The sequence below is a fragment of the Lissotriton helveticus genome, chromosome 5_1 (genome assembly GCF_964261635.1).
Source record: "Lissotriton helveticus chromosome 5_1, aLisHel1.1, whole genome shotgun sequence".
Lineage (NCBI taxonomy): Eukaryota > Metazoa > Chordata > Amphibia > Caudata > Salamandridae > Lissotriton > Lissotriton helveticus.
The window spans coordinates 131,133,252-131,154,489 of NC_136065.1; the positions used below are offsets into that span (position 1 = coordinate 131,133,252).

Sequence of the window (21,238 nt, forward strand, 5' to 3'; positions counted from 1 at the left end):
AGAATTTCTTAGCAAGTTATTTAGACTACGTTGGACACTTATTAGATGTTTGACCCACCCAGCTCCCGAACCTAATACCTTTGCCGTTATGGATTGCTTTATGTCACGGTTTTTTCTTTCAACAATTCCGTTCCCCTCAGGGTGAAATGGACAAGAGTACCGCAATTGCACGCCCATGCTGACCATGGCCTCCTTATAAGCCCGAGAGCTAAAAGCAGGACCATTGTCCGAATGCAGCATGCCAATTGCGTATGTGCCGATAAAGACTCGCAAATCTTTTATAACAGTTCTGGCGTCAGCCGTTCGCTGGGGCCACATCCATATGAATCTCGTGCATGAATCCACTGCGACCAAGATATATTTATAGTTACCATCCCTTTGTAAGGGACCGCAGTGGTCTAGATAAACACAGGCTAATGGTTTATCCGAGATTAGAAGGGGCGTCTGTGCTGGACGTCTCACCGTTGATACTTTCATTTTTTGACATATTTCACATGCTAGAACATAGTTCCTTGTTTGTCTTCTCATTTGTGGCCACCAGTATCTCTGTTTTAATAATGATACTGTGGCTGAGACGCCAGCATGAATAGAAGCAAGCCCTTCGTGTGCCGCTATTATTAGTCCTAACCTATGTTCCATGTTTGGAATTGCCCTATCCCCCACTCCAGGGATTCGAGCAAAAGGAACATTGTTTGCATCAGTTATGTATGAGTATTTTACTGGAAAGCCTTTAGGGAGTGGTTCTATCGAATCCTTTTCTGAAGCGCTGACAGCTTGTAAAATTTCGCTGTCTATTTTTGTTTTTGACCGGGTGACGGCAGCTACGGAAGCCGTTTGCACAGCTGCCTTCGCGGCCTCATCAGCCAATGAATTCCCTGCAACGTGAACGCCATCACGTTGATGACTCAGTGTATGTATCACGTGAGTCTTTGGTAGTTCTTTTTGTAAAAGAGCTACTTGTTCCCAGAGCATTTTATGCTTGATTGTGCCACCTTTCGCATCCCTGAATCCGTTCTGAAGCCAGATCTGCAAGTATTCATTATAAGATTGAACGCAATAATACGAATCGCACACTATGAGTGTGGGGAATTCTCGATCGGTATTTTCAAGCGCCATCTTGAATGCTAGTAGTTCAGCTCGCTGAGCTGTACAATCTCCTAGGGATTGTGTTTTAGTGAGGGTTGGTTTAAATTTCCCTTCGTGCCAACGACCTTTAACAATCGCGCACGCAGCACTGTAAGCTTGTTTACCCCCTACTGCGGGTTGTGCTGATCCGTCTGTATATATTATACAGCCGTAGTGATCTAGAGGCAGAATTTCGGTTGGCGGAGGACATTCAAATTCATATTGGAGAAATTCTTGTGTTTTTAAGTAAGGATCAAATTCGTACACCACGTCTGTTGCAGCAAGAGAGTTAGCCCATTGTATCCATCTCGGATGGAGTGCTTTAGCATTTGGAATGCTTGCCTTTGTTACCGCCTCTAAGGCTGGTATTGGTGTCACGATTACTATTCGTTTACCTTGTGCCAGGGCTCGTTCTTTTGCTATAGCTGTCTGTGTTGCTGTAAGAATTTTTTCCGTTGGGCTAAATTTCATTTCAGCCTTAGTGTACAAGTGTGATTTAAATGCAATTGGTACCTTTTCTCCCTCATTAGAGGTCAGGTATGTGAATCCGCATCTCCCTGGGATGACTCGGATCACAAGGTTGCGTGTGTTATCACGTGTTTCTAATTTTGTTTTAATTAGCATGTCTGTTTGTAAGGATCTCAAAATTTCTGTGTGTGTTTGAGTCCAATTGGATCTTTTAAAGTCTGGTTTAATTAGATCATAAAGGGGTTTGACCCTTTCTGCGTAATTTGCAATGTATGTTCTTCCGAAATTTAGGAAGCCTAGAATTGACTGTAGGTTTTTTAGTGTTTTAGGAGCTTGGATTACGGCACATTTCTCTAGGAAATTGTCTGCCAGGCTTGTGCCTTCACTTGATAACTCATATCCTAAGAATAGGACCGTCAGATGGGCAATTCTGGATTTTTTAAAGTTGAATTTGTAACCCTCTGCAGCGAACCCAAGTATTATGGTGTTCACCCTTTTCAAGTGAGTCTCCAAGTCATCATCTGTTAAGTAAATGTCATCGACATAAGATAATGCTTCATCATCATATAGTTGTAGTAATTCTGTTACTCTCGCTGAGAATACCCCCGGGCTGTTCTTGTACCCCTGGGCTAACCGACAGAATTGTTTTTGAGTGCCATTTACTGAGAATGCAGTTAAATATCTGCTCTCTGGTGCTATGTTTTGACAAAAGAATCCATTGGAGATGTATTTTTTGCGCACTATGTTATTCATTAGTGCAGCACTGTGTGAGTTTTGCACTGCAAAGGTTTTGCAACATGTGTTAAGGTATCGGTAATCCAAAACTAGACGATATGAATTGTCTGGTTTGGAGACCGGAAACAAAGGATTGTTCATTTGTGAGGTGCAAGTTTCAATCACCCCCTGGTATTCTAGCTGATCTAGTATTTCATTTACCTGTTTTTTAGCTTCTTGCTTAATTGGGTACTGCCTTTGTGCAGTAGGTTGTGATTTTAACTGGATTTTGTGAGGAGGAGAATCCTCATCCCATCCTACATGATTTTTATATAAAGCAGGTGCTAAGGCCACTGCCCACTTTCTAGCAAGTGTGTATTTTTTATGAATCGGGATTTGATTCGAGAAGGCAGGCATAATTACTTCTTCGCCATGAGGGCACTCCCTGACAAACTCTGGTGGCCAGTCTTTTTCAGCTAGAAGGATGTCATAGCCTTTGGAGAGGTTATCCCAAAATAGTCCCCTTATTTTCCTAGTCTTATCTCCCTCTATACGTAATGTTATCTCGTATATCTTGTGGGGCTTGCTAACTCTGGTGTCTGCAGTTTCCACTTGAAGGTATTCATTCGTGTCCACTGTCTCCAGATGATTCATAAGGACTTTGCGAGCTATGCTCACCTCTGCTGCGCTGTCTAGCATTGTCTGAGCCCACTCTCCGTTTTTCAGTTGTGTCCTCAGTATTCTCGGCATTTTTAACTACCTTGATACTGGCTACCTTCTTTTTTGGAAATTGTAATTTCTTTTTTAGCTGAGCAGGTTCCTTGTCTTTGGACTTGGCGTGCTCTTCTGATCGTCCTCTTCTTTCCGATTTCTGCGAGGAATTCTGAAAAGATTGAGAGGGACGTGTATCAATGTCTTGATATCTATCAGGTTTTTTAATATTATCCCTATTTCTAAGGTTATATCTATTCCCCGAGGGGTCACTCTGCGGTGACCTCTGTCTTTGGTTTGGAGATTTCTCTCTTCGCCTAGGAGACCTTCCTCGGGACTGGAATTTCTTTTCTTTAGGATTGGATTGTTTGTTTCCATCCCAGTTCTTTTTTGGTGAATTATTATTATTAAAAAATATTTTTTCTGGACTTGTAGTCAGTTGCGGTTTTACTGGTATTCCACCTAGACTATCTCTGCCTAGTTCTTCATAGGATTTTTCTATGATTCTGGCAATTTCAGCTGGTTGGTCTGCTATATCTGTCTCTTTTAACCTCTGGCGGATCGCCACGTTTGCTGCTTCACCTTTTATGTTGGCTAATAATATAGCCGAGACCTGCTTGAAGTCTTTTAGTAATTTCATACCAAGAGTTAAAGCAGGTTCTGGACCGTATTCATCTTGAATTTGTTTTAGCACATCTGGTATTACCGAAATGGATGGAACACCGTGCGTTTTTGTGTAGATGGAAGCAAAGACTGTACCCCAAGTGTCACAGTCCTCAATGTGTGGTGCGATTCCCATTGGGAGACATATAGTCAGAATCCTGTGTTTTTCTAATGGGGTGGTGTCAGGAAACACCGCCTCTATTTGGGTGATTTTCTGTGCCAACCAGAATGGTATTTGTTCCCGTTTAGCTGGAACTTTACCTAGGCAGGATTGGATGTTCTGTGGTGTAATTTTATTTGTGTTCCCCTGGTGAGGGGTCAGCTGTGGAAGTTTAATCGCTGGCTGAATTGTTGAAGTCCGCATTACATACTGAACTAATTGTCTATGAATTTTTAGTAGTTGTTTTAGCTGTATTAACAGCTCTGCTGCAGGCATTCTTTCGATGTCTGGATGTGGTGTGTATCCGGCTAAGACCGGCCACGTTGCTCCTGGTCTTCCTAAAGGACCGAGCCTTGTAATGTGATTGTTATGTATTAGGGCGCCATCAAATAAGAGCAAATGCTCTTGGAATTTGAGTGGTACTTCCACCTCCTCGAAAGGAGTGTATGTTTCAGGAGGTTCCTCTACTTTGTAATAGTGGAAGTACTTTGTTACAGCATTTGCTGCCGGAAAATGTATCCATGAATAGTATACCTCTGTCTGCCGATATTCGTGTGCCTCAATTACGAATGACTGTGCCACCTCTAGGTGTCAGTCCATTTTCTATAAGTTTTAAGGTTATAGATCTCCTTTTAATGACCGGAATGAGTGTTATATTCGGGTCTGCTGCTTGCATGGTAGCATCAGCATCTGCGAGTTCAGTAGCTAATCTAACTGCCTCTCTTTCTTCATCACTGTCTCCCATTTTACAGACAGGATGGTATTATGTCTATTTGCAGATCAGGTTTCTTTATGGAACAAAGATTAGATGCACAATATTTTGGAACTGTTTATCCTTCAACGTTGACTTGACCAAGAACCATACATAGGAGTTCCCTCCTGCGAGGATTTGGAGGATATAACCTTTCACCCACTCCAGACGTCTTTGGCGTATTTGGGAAAAGGGGTCTGAGTGAGAAAGCACGACTGAGTTACTCTAAATGTCTTACGTTAGTTTTATCGCCCTTTCCAAACGCGTTGGGCGCCATGTAGTGTAGCTCCTATTTTCCCAATAGGCTCTGCGCATTGGAATAGTACCTACAGCAGTAAAGGCCTAGACCAGACGTTAACTAGGTCTACTACTGTCGATACTAGACTTAATTTTTGGGTTTGCCAGCTAAGCTCAGAGTTCGCTAGAAACTTTCTCGAATGTTCAAGGAAGGAATTAACTCCCCTGATTAGACAAGAAGGGATTTAGTTTCTGACAACCATAGAACATGACAACTTTGCTCTCCCCTAATCAAGAGTCAATCTCGAGAGTCGTGTGAGCACAAGGCAATTATTTTACTCAGTCAGTACGTGCATTCTTAGTCTCATCAGAATGTAGAGAAAAGGAAGAGACGGGCGTGTTCAATAAAAAGGTGTTATTTATTGATCAGTGTCTTTTCTCATACATGAGAAATGGATCGATATTATTGCAATACTTATAGTTAAGTAAAGTGCATACATTAAAAGCAATAGTATAAAATAATACTGTAAAAACATTGATATGGTTTCTGAGCCATATGATGTTTAAAATGATTAAAATATATTTACATACACATATACATTTGACTAAACGTACTCAACTGGTGTTTCTAAATACGCCTACCCCGTGTACCTGACCTAAGTCTAATGCGTGGGCGGGAATAGAAAGTTACAGTTTAAGTTAAGTTTGTTTTTGCCAAGTGAATAACTAAAGAATTCTCTGTGAGGGGTTATTCAGTTCTGTACCTGGAATTTAGGATGGATGAGGAATAGTATCTCTTTCTCTGCTCTCGATATTCCAGGCTGCCTGCGAGGGCTGCCCAGAAACGCCGGTGCTGGGTCTCTCGGCTTGAGATAGCAGCGCGTCTCTCAGCGCGTCAGGAAGGCGGGGCTGCTGCCAGCGGGGTCTGCTTCTGCTCTCGGCTTCGGCAAGTATGGCTGCTCCGTCTTGTCACCACGCGTGTGTTTGCATAGGGCAAGGTCGGCAATATTTATACCTTAAAGGTGCCGAGATTGACGTAAGGATGGACATAGATACGTCAATAAAGATGTCATACGACTTGCTCGTTAGCACATTCTTTACTAAAGTTCTCTGTGAAATCAAAACAATGGCCGCACGGATTATCCAGGTTGTCATAGGTTTGATTTGTTATGAGAACGTCGTATGCCTTATCAGGGGCTGGAGGAATGTCGCTTGTCTAATTAGATCTCAAGCGTTATGACCTAATCAGATAACACGTTCCTGTGCCGTAGTGTGACTGCGTCAGATAACGGTATCTGCATCATGGGGGTTTTCTTGCCTCATGGGCTGACTGTTAGTTAACTTGATAGTTAGTTTAACCAGAATAGAGTCAGGAATAGGGGGACTGATTCAGAACCTATAGAAATACACGACAAGTTACAAAGGTATTAACATTTGCCCGTACACACAGGCGTGGCTGCTAAAATCGTCACCATTCCAAGCTCCAAAATCCATGAGCCAAGTCATAGTAGACTAGTTCCGCATTGCTAGATTTCTTATAAACTAGACATTGTCCATCACCTGGCGATACCCTCTAGTGTCATTCAAAGGTGTCAACTTTGCTGTGACAACAATGTGGAAAAATATAATTTTAGAACATCATTCAGACTTTGGAACGAGCTGTTGGTTTTCATCTAGTCCGGACCATGGCACTCTTAGAAATTATGTGCCTGTTTGTTTATCAGATCCTCTGTCCACTCAACACCCCTCTGCCAACTGATGGCCATTTATACCTACCTGGAATAGAAGTATACCAAAGGTCTTCTCAATACAGATTTGTCTTGTTGTGATGCTGCCTCCATTTTTACAAAGATTAAGTAGCATGTAAATGCTGTAGATATAAATAAAAAAGACATTCTTGGGCTTGACATTCAGTAATGTCTCTGCCCCAATATGGCCCTGAAATTTAATGTGCTGGGAACTCTATTGCTCCCCTGAAAGACTAATGGTAAATAAGATATATTTGTTAGTGTTCCTGTCTTTAGCCTAGTATTGCAATTAATCTGGAAAGTGTACTAATGGAGTAACTGCTTTCTTATTTTGGAGTTTGGTACCCAAATGGCTGTTTTCCCAGTTCAGGGATAGTCCCGGCTCAGTCCAGTTCTAATCGAAAACAAGACCTTTTGATGTGAATAGTGCATGATCAGTTGAGTGAGCAAGATTATCATATTTTGTGTTTCAAACAGAAATTCAAGATATAAAGCATTGGAGGAAAGCGAAACGTTTCTATTTGGGGGTGATGTTTGCTCACCTTTCTATACTTCCTACATCTTCTGCAGGAGGTTATGAATAGTGAATTAGTTTGTAGAGAAAAAGTGGTCTGGCTTATAGATTGTTCTAAAATTCTTAAAAAGATGCCCATTTGAAGGCAAAAGGTGGAACCAACTGAAGGGTGTAGAAACAATGTGGACTAGCCCACTATGTGTATGCGTTTATCTTTAGTCACTACTGTTTGTGGCCTAGATACTGGACCCATTGGGTGTTGTTAAAAGACCCCTCACACACCAACCTGGTTGGTGTCATGCTTCATCATTGGGGTCCCAACCAGGCGGCCGAGTGCCACCTGGTTGTGCTTTAACGCCTGACTACAGCGGAGCGGGTGTGGTGCAACAGTGTGATGTGGGTGAAGGAGAATGATAAAAAATACCTCTGGGAATCCTTGCCTGACGTTTTATTATCTCAGAGAGGGGGTTCTAGCCCCTAGAGGAACTAGGTTTTTCCTCTGGGAGGAGAATCCCAAATGATGAAGCATGTCACCTTTGGTGAGTGAGGGATTTCGTCCTAAAAAGGGAAATGCCCAAAGATATTTCTGTTGGGCCTAGTCACTGGTTTTGTTTGACATTTCATACACAACATTCGTAAATCGATAGTAGTGGCATTGCCACACTCTGCATACCATTTCTTTGAGACCTCAGGATTGCTTATTGTTCTTTACTCTGATTTTGGTGAATAAATCCTGTGTGGTCTTAAAATCCTCCCTAGGACCCTCAGGCTTTGAACCGTTAATTGTTATAGAACGTTGACTTATACCTAATTGACATATTAATATACGCATCAGTCCCTAGTTAAGTGCACTACATGTGCCTAGGGCCTGCAAATTAAACATTACTTGTGGGCCTGCAGCACTGATTGTGCCACCCACTTAAGTAGCCGTTTAAACATGTCTCAGGCATTGCATATGCCATTGCCTAGTCTGTGTGTTCAGTTTACCCTGCCAATTTGCCCTTGCAAGATAAACGTTTTTCATGGCCTTAAAACTTCCTTTTTAATTCTTATAAATCACCATTAGGCTAGGTCTTAGACAGCCCAAAGGCAGGGTGCAGTGTACTTAAAAACATTTTTTATATGTCATAGAAGGGACAAACTCTTCCACCACTGCAAGGCCTTCCTCTTCCATAGGATACAATTCGAGTTACCTTATCCTATTTTATAAATTAAATTTCCAAATGGGAAGAGATAACCAATTCAGGTTTGATTTCACTGGAATCACGATTTAAAATCCTGACTTATTGTGAAGTTGGATTTTAAATTGCAGTTCTGTAAATGCTACGTTTTTGAAAGTTGGCATTGTCTTGCCTTAGCCATTTGGTGCCTGCAGTCTATCTCTGGTCACATGACTGGGTGTAGTTAGCAGTTGGGCTTTGTGTATTCCTCCTAGACAGCCACACACAATGGGAGCTTAGGTGTGCCTGGGTGAGCCATGACTGCCAGGATGTGAAGGAGGAGCTGGGCCCAGCCTCACTTACACCTACTATGTCCTGCCCCCCCCCACACACAAAGGACTGCATACCCCCCTGTAGTTAGTCTAAAGCTGGGGCTAGGAAGGGATGACACCTGTGCACTTCAAAAGCATTCCTCTAGAAGTTTCTCCCCACTTCAAAGGCACAACTGTGTATAAATACTGGACCTCAGACACCACCACCACTTCAGTACACTTCTGGACCTGTGGATACTCTGCCAAGAAGGATGACTGATGTGCTGCTACAAGGACTGACACTCTTCTGGACTGCTGCTTTGAAGGAATTGCTGCCCTTATGTACTGACCTGCAGCTTACTGCCCTCTTGCCTGGAAAAAAGAACTGAACCTGCAACTTCATCTTGAGCCCAGTATCCCAGAGTGACTCAAATGGCTAGTCTGCAAGTCTCCTGATCTGAGCCTCAAGGACATAAAAAGCGTGACCTGAAAGCCGTAGTTGTTGATGTATGCTTTTAAGCACCATATTGCAGTTTATTCTTTAAAAAATCATAACTCCGGTACTGATTTGAGTTTTGTCTTTTTGGTCTTATTTTATTTATAAAATCTTGCTCTGTTTTTCTAACCTGGTGTTTTAAACCTTTTGTGTGGTGTTTTCTCTGTATTACTGTTAGAAATGTTGCGCGAATACTTTAACACTTTGCTTCTAAGTTAAGCATGACTGCTCTTTGCTAAGCTACCAGGGGGTGAGCGCAGGTTAATTTGGGGTTTGCTAGTGCCTTGCCCTGACTTTGAATGTGGTTGCTGCTTGCCTGGGGCTCACACCCCAGTCAACTAGTAACCCAATATCTCACAATGTGCTGTCCCAAAGTTGCTGTGAACTTTTATATTTGGATGTGAATTAAAAGATAGTCTAGCTCTGATCTAAAAAAAAAAAAACAAACAAAAAAAAAGTACATTGTATTTCATCACCTCTCAAGAATATGTATTTTTATTGCAAAACATGTTGCAACAATTCCATGTTAAAAGTTTATACTAATGTTCTAAATAATTATAGTAGGGGATACAATCACATCAGAGCAGGAAGAGGAACCTGGATTTTTTAACTATCCCTGCTTCTGAAATGGCTAATCACAATAGTCAAATTCTCCCCTTTTGTACAAGTACAAAATTACAGTGCAGGCAGCGATCAAAGACCCACCACCCACCACCTTCTTGTGGTTCCCCGCTTCAAACGCAAGAAGTGGGGAGGTTCCAAGTGTGCTACCGCGGGTCCAGCCTTTTGGAACTCTCTCCCAATGTCTCTCAGATCCTGTACCCAGTACCCCCTCTTTCGTAGAGACCTTAAGACCTTCCTCTTCACCCAAGCCTTCCCATCTTGAATGCTCACCTCTCCCCCCTCTCCTACCCGCCGAGTAGCAGTTGCCACTTAAGCGCCAAGAAACCGCCAGGTGTACGAGCGCTATATAAATCCCTTCAAATTCAAATTCAATTCAAAGACGGTGGGAAACTCTTTTGATTACATTCCTCAGCTTCCAGACAGTCTTCTGCCAGCACCTTTTACATCTCACCTGTGACAGCGCAACTGCTGCTGCCGCCTGGACCCTGTCTTGCAAGGCATACTGTTTACTAGAAGGTGCTTGGAGCCCGCCCACTGCTTACCATTCATGGGCTTCATTGTCCCTCTTATTTGCTGCCTCCTAATTGGACAGCATGTGCTGGCTTCACTTACTCTTCTTTAGCCCAGGGCAATGGCAAGTACTGATTGATTTCTTGATGAGTTATTTCACATATTATTCTTTAAAAGGGGCTTAAAGCTCACCCCCTGCTTAGCACGGTTTGCCTTCATAATGTGTCACATGTCCTTGCTTTTTTTGTGGTCAGCAAGTGCTGGCTTCACTTCCTCTTTGTGTTTGGCTCTAGCCTGGAGCTTGGCCCAAGTATCACTTCTCTTGCTCAGTGTACTTCCACTGCTCGCTGCTTTCAGAGGTACTTAAACTTCCTGCTTTGTTGCTTGTCCTGTCTTCCCCTCCTCCTATTGTTGCTTGATCCATCTGTCCCCGTTTCTCTTGTTGCTTGCTCCCTTCTATCCCACCTGGAAAGTAGAGCCCAAAACTCACACCAACGTCTTTCAATATTCTACAAAGATGCAGAAATTCCTGCCCACTCTTCTATGCATAGCATTTTTGGCTCTATCTTCATGTGGGGCCAACATGGCAAACTTCAACTCGGGCCTCCGATAATGAAACTTTTTTGCTTTTTGGTGAAGGCAGCGAATAATCCAATACTTATGAACGGATCATTGACCCTCGCAGTCAGCTCTAGACACGTCATAATGTTTTTTCCTAACTTTCAGCCTTGCTGCACACCAACTGTGCTGCTGTACAAAATGGCTAAAACAATTTGACAAATCCAGTAGGCGAGACCAATTTTCTCTGCCAGTACTTATTTTGAATATTCCTTGTTACTGGTACTCCCCTTAGACACTCTGAAGCACCTCCACAACATCAGTTATTAAGACAATCAGTGCAACGTAGTATGGCTCTGGAGAGCAAGTGAGAGGGCACATCTCTTACAAATCACCTTTTTGTTGCACCAGCACCTATTAAAGAAGAGACAACTGTGCTACTGATTTACTTCAGTCTTCAAATGCCATTTATAAGACATTCAAGGTTAACCATCCAGCTCCAAGGTGCGTGCATGAATCTAGACTGCATCTATATTTTACTAGGAGATGTAGGTTCTTGTATTCTCAGAACTGATGCGTAGTGCTTTAACTTGCCTGGAGTCAGGTGGATGCTGAAAGGTTTGTCACCTACATTTAATCTCTGGATCTTTGTCAGGCAAAGTGATCGATACTTGTCAGAAACTGTTAATTTCGAACAACCTATCAATTGTTTTCGAGTATGGATAGAGGAACGCCATCTAAGCTTATGGCTAGAAAACCGTTTAAAGAAAGTGCAAAGGTCAAAAACAAAACAAACGAGGGCCTCATTATGATGTCGGTCAGACTGCCACCGACAAGGTGTCGGAGACGGTCCTACAGCCCTTCGGTTTGACCGCCGGATTATAATTCCGGCAGTCAAAGGGAAGACCGCTGCCTCCGCCAGGATCAGAGATCCAGACGGGGCTGCAGTTGGAATCATATCCCTGAATGGCGTCGGTGCCAAGGTAGGCACCGCCGTTGGGATTACAATATCTCTTTCCGACAGCCTTTTCATGGCGGGAAGACTGCCGTGAAAAGGCTGTCTGAATTAGGATATAGGGCCCCCAAACAGATCTCCCGTCCGTCGTGGGCCACTGTAAAGTGGCCCTGGGGCCATATGTAGGGCCCCCACTCACCTCCATGCCCTGTGTGCCATGCATGACATGGTGCATGGCACACGGCCCATTGACGTGCAGGAGGTGCTCCGTACCATGGCGGTTGTGCTGCTGCCCTTTTTCTTGGCTGTAGCACAAGCTGCCGTGATACTGAGCACCTCCTGCTTTCTGGAGCACTTTCTGACCGCCAGTACAGCTGTCATATCGAAATGCAGCAACATGACCACTGCATGCCGGTCAGCAAGTCTTTTGACCGACGCTGTAGCGGTCGGCGGTCCCACCATCTGTTACCCAAATCAGCCACAAAGTATATATCTTCTGAGGGAGAAAGGGGGCTACACTCACTAACCCTATCACAGTGGAAAGTGAAATGGCTTCCATCAGCTACTTTCCTAGTCTGTGTTTTAAGCGTTTTGGGAGTTAAGGACCTCTATACCAAAAACATTGGACATTCAAAGCCAATGAATTTCCTTGCCCACGTTTTGTCATAGTAACCTCAATATGTGTAAGCTTGCATTACTCTTCTCTACTTTAATATTGTTGCTCAATGGCCATATAAATGACAAGTAGTTTTCTCTGCTTTCCATATATATTTCAAGGTTTTCATATAATGCAGACATGCGGCCTATTGGTTGCTTCACAGCATTTTCGATTGGCGAAATTACAAGAATATCAACATAACGAGTTCAAATGATACATAAAGTAGTCGCAAGTATGGAATCTTTAACCACAGAGTACTAATTGTAGGTATGCAGTGTTTCAGCACCACTGTGTACTCCTTCAGGCCAGTTATTTTGCACCAGTCTCACCATTATTGTAGAACATAAGGGTATTTTGTAGTCTGGAAACTTATGTTTCTGACTCTTGCCTTTCTTTGAGAGTTCTACACTGTTAACTTCGTTTTCTTCTGGCCCTTCACACTTTGCCTATTGTCCTTTCTGCCTAATTGACAGCAATACTTGATTTACATCTTATTTCTGAAATAACACTCCTAGTATTATCATTTATATTTGAACTCTTAAGGTGTCAAATGTGACTGTGGCCTTCCCAGTTACCCATGGTCACAGCAGAGTGTGCAGTTCATTGCGTTTCAGGGGATGTTGGAGATCTGGTCACCATCCATGAGATTACTTTAGAAAGCTAGGCTATTTATGACTTTAGGAACAGAGCTTCACAAGGGGTAATGTAGTTCATGTGGTGCAATATGTTTCTTTATTTTACAGGGGGCAGATTTCAAGTCATCTTCAAGAAGTTGGGGAGTCTCGCACAGAGTTCTTCTACGGAACTAAGAGTTAGATGCTTGGACGCCCTCTCTTCTCTCCTTTATCTGCCTGTAAGTTGCATCTCCTTACTTTAATGACATTTGAAAATAACTGAACTTTGGCAGCATGTGGGAGCATTGGTTTTTAACATGTGTTCACTACACCTACTCAGGAGGTCTGCAACTGTTTGTAAACTTGCATTATGCTGGCAGATTGATAGTACATATACTTAGTGTTTAAAAATGCCATGTAAACGCGAAGGAATTTGAAATTGGTAGCTAAAAATGAAGTTCTTTAGTGGGAGCAGAGTGGTATGCTAGATTCGAGTTTATCCCTTTGTCTTTTAGAAATAAAACTACATTTTGAAAAGAGGCAACCTTCCCATTAAAATAAAATGTGCTAATTTTGCTTATTTGTTGTTCATCAATTAAATAAAATGTCCTATAATTATGTGTTTGGGGTGTGCTACTCGTTTTATTTTGCTTATTGTTTTGAGTTTCAAAACCGAAAAATTGCTAAGACAGGGTCTCCGACTTCTAGTAATGATTCAGTGAGGTGCCACAGAAGTTGGAAGGTTTAGAAGCACTGTATTACTGGGGACCATGTGTATTTAGGAAACTTTTCTGCCTTACTAACCTTTTCATCCCTCATCAAAAGTGGAAGCAAGGTGTTGCTGGGATTCTGCACATATACAGAACTATGCGCAGGAAACCAGGACCTCAGTAGATAGTGGTGTACCAACCTATCCCCACAGTACCCAAAATCCCCAAAAACCGACTATCAATAGTGTCTCATTCGTTCTACGACTAACAGCGAAGCTACCAATGATTAGACAACCCAGAACACGACACTCCCGACTCTCTCTGGAATCGCAGGTGCAAGACAACTCTTTCGCTCACTCACTCATACTTGTCCACAATAAGAGTAATTAGAGTCACGGTATAATTTAAAATGTTTATTTTAACTAACGCGCTAACGTACCATGACTAGCAGCAAAATGCATAGAAACAATATTATCAGCATTGTCACAATTCCAAAGAATACAAACCGGTTTATCATTTTATAAAGGCAGTGGAATAGGGCTACAGTGCCTAACCACCCTCCCTGTGCTAAGATATATTTCATTATAAAAAGATCACCTCTTTGTCAGCAGACCCCATACCTCAAGGCCCAGATGAAAGGTTTACATCTCAGGACAAGCACAGCTCTTCTCTCTGGAAAGGTATCTCTCCAAGTGCCTGAACAACATGCTTAGCTTGCAATATTAAAGCATACGATTTTCAGTAGTGCAACTGTGTCTCATGTTATGTCTAGGTGCGAGGGACTGACGAGAACAGAATAACAAGGGGCATGGTTGATGGACCTTGTACATCGTGTGCAGACTAAACCTCAGAGCACAGCAGAGAACATGAAAAGCAGACCGTTCTCATGCGAAAAGGGCACATACAAAGTCTTGCAAAATAAACGCATGTAGGTTCATGCGCAATAACAGCCTAATGGCAGTGAAGCTCATGCTAACTTAACAATGTTGATAATGAACCTGCTATCCATACTACAAAGGTTATACTTTCCATGATGTTCAGGGTTGCCTTTAGAACTCTGCTGCCTTATTTGAGTGCTGCATTTATCAAGCACACACATCCACAACCTTTTGGAGGTATTGAACTACCTTTAAGGAAAAAAAATGGTGCACTGTACTTGAACTTCCTCTGAATATATTAGCGAACATATGTTTAAAATATTGCAAACATGAATTTGACCTGATCATAAGTATAAATCAGTATTTCTTTATGAAATATAGTGACAATCTATTTGAAGAACAATATAGGTCAGGTACACTGATTACAATTGGATTGAACACCAATTTACAATTGGGTTGCAGCTTATTATTAGGTTTTAGAAAACAGTGACAATTTCAGAGTTTATGGAACACAGAGCCGAAAATGGAAAGACCGTGGTGTACTTCAAACATTTTGGGTTCTCTTCCAAATTATTTTTATTTTTGTCTGTTGCCGAAATTGTTGTTAAGGCACATTAAGTCGGTGAATTCAGTAAAAATTGGAAGGGTATACATACCACTTTAAGAAAGATGAACAAGGTTTTCTTCAGAGGCGTTTTTGGGAAATTAATTAAAATGTTGCTTGTTAATTCACAGTGGTAAAACCAACTTTGGCAATGGCAATAGATCTGGCTTATAACTTAACATGCAAGCAATGCCTACTGCCTAAGCCAACATATGACTCTCTTGTGAACCTTTAATGCTACTTCAGAGTAATAAGGTCTGATAGACCTGTTTGGATTCATTCTCATTAAGCACTTTTAGGTCTGGATAAAGAATTAGTCTAAGAGGTGCAAGAGTACTTCTGCGAGTGTGTGACTGCTACCCTGAGTGGCAGTGCTGGTTGTTGAGCAAGACTGCTAATATGTTAGATGTGTAGGAATGATTGTGGTAGTGTAATTGGTATTTTATTGAGGGGCCTGGCTGTGCTGTTGGGGTTTTGTTCTTTTCGCTGCCTTTTTCACCATAAGGGTTTTTACTCCTCCCCTGGTGTTTTCGATGAGGCCATGTGTAACATGCACAATGTGGACCTATTTGACGATGAACACTACTTACTTTGAAACAAGGCTCCTGCAATCATTCCTAGGCAAGTCCTCTTCCTCATTCTTGATGGTCTGGTTTCCCTAATGAGGCTGCCTAAAGATTGGGCGGGAGGCATTAATGAACCAGGCAGCCCATTTATTTACTATAGAAAGTTCTTGACCAACACCTTGGATCGATCACTGCATGCTGCATGAGCTGCACCCAGGTTGTGTTTACTGGTACCACCAAGTACTCGTTACACCAGTGGCTGGAGTCTCGACTCCTTCCCCGCCTCAGGGCCCTAAATGGAAGTATGCATCCTCAGGTGAGTAACATTTACAGTGCTACAAGTAAAATATTACTTGTGCGCTTAAGGTCGTAAACCACTGGCCAAGCATTTCCAGCCTAGCATGTCATAAAATTCAACTGGTGCTTCCAGTAATTTCGGCCTATACCGAAGAGTACCATATTTTTTCAGTTGCTATGGAAAAATGTAATCTCTGCTGATGAAGTAGCTCCCTTGTATGATTTTCAGACTGGTTTTGGATTTCCTTGCCATTAGAAAATTCAGACAAGTGGAAAAGCCTGTCTTTTGTGATATGTATGCTTTGCTGTTGCTTAAAAAAACAGAACCTTCACCGACTGATTTATCAACATGCTTTATATTCTTAGCCAGACCAGCACACTGATGATCTTCTAGCAATGACCGCCTTCTGGTTTTCATCCTTGTCCACTCAGCCGCTGGAGATGCTCAAGAGCATCAGCACCCAACCATTCCCTGAACTTCACTGTGGAGCTCTGCGTGTGTTTACAGTAAGTCTTGCTATTTTTATGTTCATTTGCCTAATGTGGTTTGTAGATTTCAACGTCAACGCTTGTACCATCTATTGCTGGCACCATTGGTTTAGATTTTTTGAAGGAAACTAGACTCCCACCTGGATCATTTCTAGTAGATGTAACTATGTATTTTGAGTAAACGGCGGGCAATATGTCAGAATCGTTGCCCAGCTCTGTCCACTCTAGAGTAAGGAAAGGCATTTTTTAAAAAACATTTTCATGTTCATCTAAGACCAACCTGCCACATTTAGCAATATTTTCTCCCTAGAGTTAAGGTACATCTAGAAACTGCAGCATTAACACTTTTTTTGGTGATTCAAGGCAAAATTCTGACTGTGCTAAAAAATATTTGTCACACTCGCCTCAAATGTGTGACACTGGCATCCTAGCAGAGTCTCAAATATGTTCTTGCTTAGTCTAGCACTGAGAACACAGTCATTGCAGGTGTTATGATAGTACACCAAATTATTTCGGCATCCAGACGGCTGTAAAGGCCCACCCATGCTTAGTCAGTGGAACCTATTTAATTCCCAAATCATGATTTATATTTTAATGAATATGCTATAGTCATCTTTGGCCACCTTGCTTTGTGTACCTTGGTAGTCAGTGTTTTGAAATTTCTCAGACTTGATTATTTCAGCGATACTGTAAAATGTAACTATTTTTCTTAGCCTAATACTGTGGTATCCCTTACACGGTTCGATAAGATCTACAGAGAATAGTCTACCCTGATGAAATGCGCTGTAGCTATTTTGCATCAGGGAATCTGTAATGCCTTTTAATTTAATTATAAACTATATGTCTTATAATAAATGTGCAGAATTTTACTGTACCAGTTTGTCAAGTGTTGTTTTTCCATGCGCACTATTTGTTAATATGCAGTATAATCTATAATTTCTTTTTGTATTCTTAGGCTATTGCAAACCAGCTGTGGGCTCAGAAGCTGATGATCAACAGTCCTGGGTTTGTGGAATATGTTATAGACAGACGAGTGGATCCTGACAAGCCATCTAAAGATGCCAAATTTGAGCTGGTGAAAGCTCTTGTAAATTCTCCAACAACAGCAGAAACATTTGGGAACCAGCATTACTTGCGTCTGCGGGCATATATACGTGACGGTCCCTATTATGTGAAGGCAATTTCTACTGTTGCAGTAGAAGGAGCAGAGTAACCCTGTATGCAGTCTGCTTTATTAAAAGCTCTTTGGATGCTCCAGATTGGGAGACGTGGCTTTATAGGTTTTAGCACCTGAATTCTCTGTAGCTTGAAATGACTCTTATAGAGTCAGTATCCATGGGGCAGAGCAGGTCGTTTCTTGCAGTTTTTGTCAATTCCATGTCAGTGGCTTTTTTAATGTTTCAGATCTATTGCTCTGCACATCTCTAGATCAAGACGGGTGCTGACGCTTGTGCTTTTTTTTAGATATTGTGATCTATGAGTATGCAACAACAAATGTTTGTCCATTCTCCCATAATTTCTGGTTCAGATGTGATTTATTTATATTTGTTGCAGTAATTTCGATAAAGTAAAAAGTAATGAGGGACTGTCGATAATGCTAACATTTTGCAGTAATGGCAGTCGGGCAAGCTAGGTTTTCTATTACCAGTGGGTTGCAATGCTGATGTGTTGATTATAGGTAGGGTCTAGGCATAAGATTACTGAGAGATTGCCAAGCATAACCAAATCTTTCAATAAGAAGTTATAACTAAATAATTGATGCTGAAAATTGAGGTAGGGTGGCTAATGCAGTAACTTATGATGCAGAGCAAAGGCTGGGGCAACTGCACATGAAAGGCAAGAGGCTTAAATCGCAAGTTAGACATCTAAATTGTGTTCTGACCGTCCAGAACAGGCAGAAAAAATGCAGGACATCTCCCCACCCTCAGTGGGACATTTATTTACAGTCCCTAATAAAGAAAGAAAGCAGTGAGAGTGCACATCTGCAGTCCATTGTCAATGCTTATCCCAAGGTGGAACATGGAACCCTACAGGAACATGGTGCTGATTTGCTGTTTTATATCTGAATTGTGCTTGTATTAGCTTTCCAAAGAATGACAGTATGAAATCCTGAAAAGAACACAAATGGTTGGGTCCATATTAGCAGAGGCAGGAATGAAAATGTTCTTGTGCTGTTATAGACTTTTATTTCTGCATATTCCACACATTTACAGTGTTGAATAGCCTGTTTTAAAATATAGAAACTGGAAGCTAGATTGAGTAAAAAATTTACAAAATAGCCAACAACTTGTTACAATTTGTTTGGTGGTTTTGCTGCTATAAAATCTGATAAGCCTTTTCTCCTATACAGTCAAGTTGTTCATTTCATTGTCTTTCTATGCTTGAGGAGATAAAGAACATGTTCCTGTTTGCCTTATAACCATTTACTCTCCACGTTGGTGGTGAATGAGTCTGTAATGAATAAACAATTACCCATTGTTCTACCAGTTACTTTTTCTATTTCCTACCTTTAATGCGTGTGAGGGAAGACCTAACTTTCTCATTATTGAGAACGTATCATTAAGTGGTAGAATCTCTTGAATGCCTTTTTGAACTGTTGAGTCAAAAACACTTTTTCTTATGGAAACTTCTAACAGCAGGTTCCTCATCTTTTGAATAGTCCCAGGCGTCAGACTGGATCCGGAAACGTTTGCCTAGCAATTCCCTCATTCAATGACCGGTGGCTTCACATGGCGTTGTTCTTCCTCATGCTGCTCTGTCCCACAGAGATATGATGTCAGGACCAGTATCTGTACGCCACTTGCTCACACTGGCGTCTATACCTTTCTTTTCACTCTAGCCGATGTGGGTTCAGAGCTTCAACTGTCACTGGACAGGTTTTGGCAATTTTCTCTGAAAAATCTGTTAGTTTGGCAATGTCACCCAACCCGTTGATGTTTAAGCCGTGTATGACATGCAACCAACAGATGTTAGTTACAGATGCATACATCTGTCTTTGGTATCTTACTGCAGCCCTCGACTCAGTTGGTTCAGTGTGTGCTTAGATGAATAAAAAGCCATCTGTGACTAAGTTGGCGATCGTGGGGTTGAGGAAGTCAAAGACCCGTTCTATATTAAAATCTGTAACACAAAGATCCCAGTCGAGGTCAAGGACTCTCTCTCGTTCCAGAGGTCGTTCTCACAACTGGACTTCCTTCATGTTGGGTAAGTTGAGCGCCGTAAAAAACATATAAAGTTGCATGATTCATCTAGCATTCCTAGAACACAGATCTGTTATCCCATTGCGGAACTGGCAATGATGCCGTTCCCTCTTCAGATTCATTTGGATCGGGTGGTGACCCCCTTAACTCCATCCTTTGTGCCATGCTTGGCCATTACAGACGCCACGGATGCCAGTCGACGATCCAGTAGTTTTGTCAGATTCAGAACATGCTCCTTCACCTAGGCCAAGAGTCTAGGCCCAGTCCGAGCCAGACAGGCAGGGAGACATTTTTCATTGATTAAGATTATCAACCCATTTTGTTACCAAGTGATTTTTTGGATGACCCAAGATATGCTAATGGGTTTAGTACCTCACGTGATATTGGTGTGGCATCATTAACCCTGCAGTAGCCACTGAGGAGACATCTTTTTTCACCTCAGTGATACGGAGGGTAGCAAATGTCTTAGACCCTGTCCTACCTATTCTCCGTAGAAGCCATTGATGCCCTTTAATGAGTTAATAATGAATGTTCTAGTAGACACCTGAACAAACCCAGGATGTTGGCCATTGACTAGTAGGCAGTGGCGGCTGCCACCAAGTAGCACATAGGGGGGCGGTGAAAAATAAATAATAGTGTGACTTAATTTTCTGCCGGACACCTCGCCTTGTCCTCTGAAGCAGAAAGCACGGGCTCCCCTAAGCCAATCACAATGCTGCAATGCAGCGTTGTGATTGGTCTCAGTGCCGTGGATCAGCGCTCGGACATCACAGGGAACCTGTGCATGTTCCTCACCAGGCTGTGTAATGCAGCCTGGTGGGGAACATGCAAATTGCACAGGACTGTTTAGCCGGCCCAAGAGGGCTGCTCACTCAAGTGCCCACCATTCCTCCCCTTGCTGACAGGGACGACAGCCAAGCCCCGCCCCCCTAAAGCTGCATGATGTAGGGAAAATAAAATGATGATAATATAGTGTTATTGTCCTTTTATTTTTCCACTACAAAAAGTTGCCATGGGGCAGCGCTCCTCCACCTTAGCGGGGGAGCCGCCACTGCTATTAGGCAGGTTCAAGGCGCCATAGGCTGGCCCAGAGATTCAGACTTGGTGTTGGACCATCCAACCCCGGAAAGCCTTGTGGTAGAGGCTTCTACGAGTCGTACCAACTCAAATGTACTTCAACTAATACGGACAGGAAGTCGAAAATGAAAGCATGTGCTAAGGTCATTTCATTGACCAGTCTGGCTCTTAGGACGATGAACACTTTGCTCCTTTTAGTAATAGTGTGCCTGATGTTCTACCAGCCGTTTCTGAAGAAGTTAGGTAGGTATTGTAGTGCCTGGTCTATGTAAAGTATACTATTTTTTCAGGCTTAGACACCACTAATTGTTTTGGTACCAGTGTGTGTCAAGAACCCATGCTTGGATTTGCTCTATGGGATTTTCCACAGATGTGCAACAGTTATTGATGGATATGCCGTTTAATGGCTGTAAACTTTTCGAGGCAATGGCAGACTCAGC

The 21,238-nt window shown here is 42.3% G+C and overlaps 1 protein-coding gene across 1 annotated transcript in view; it reads left to right on the plus strand.

The window, feature by feature from the left end:
* The window catches only part of PSMD5 (proteasome 26S subunit, non-ATPase 5), a 63,795-nt gene extending 44,788 nt beyond the window's left edge, over positions 1-19,007 (plus strand). Inside the window, exons 8-10 of the mRNA XM_078641881.1 lie at positions 13,107-13,216; positions 16,399-16,539; positions 17,477-19,007. Of these exons, the coding sequence (XP_078498007.1) occupies positions 13,107-13,216; positions 16,399-16,539; positions 17,477-17,734 (509 nt within the window). The 3' untranslated portion in view covers positions 17,735-19,007. The remainder of the gene's footprint in view (positions 1-13,106; positions 13,217-16,398; positions 16,540-17,476) is intronic.
* The last annotated feature ends 2,231 nt before the right edge of the window (positions 19,008-21,238 follow it).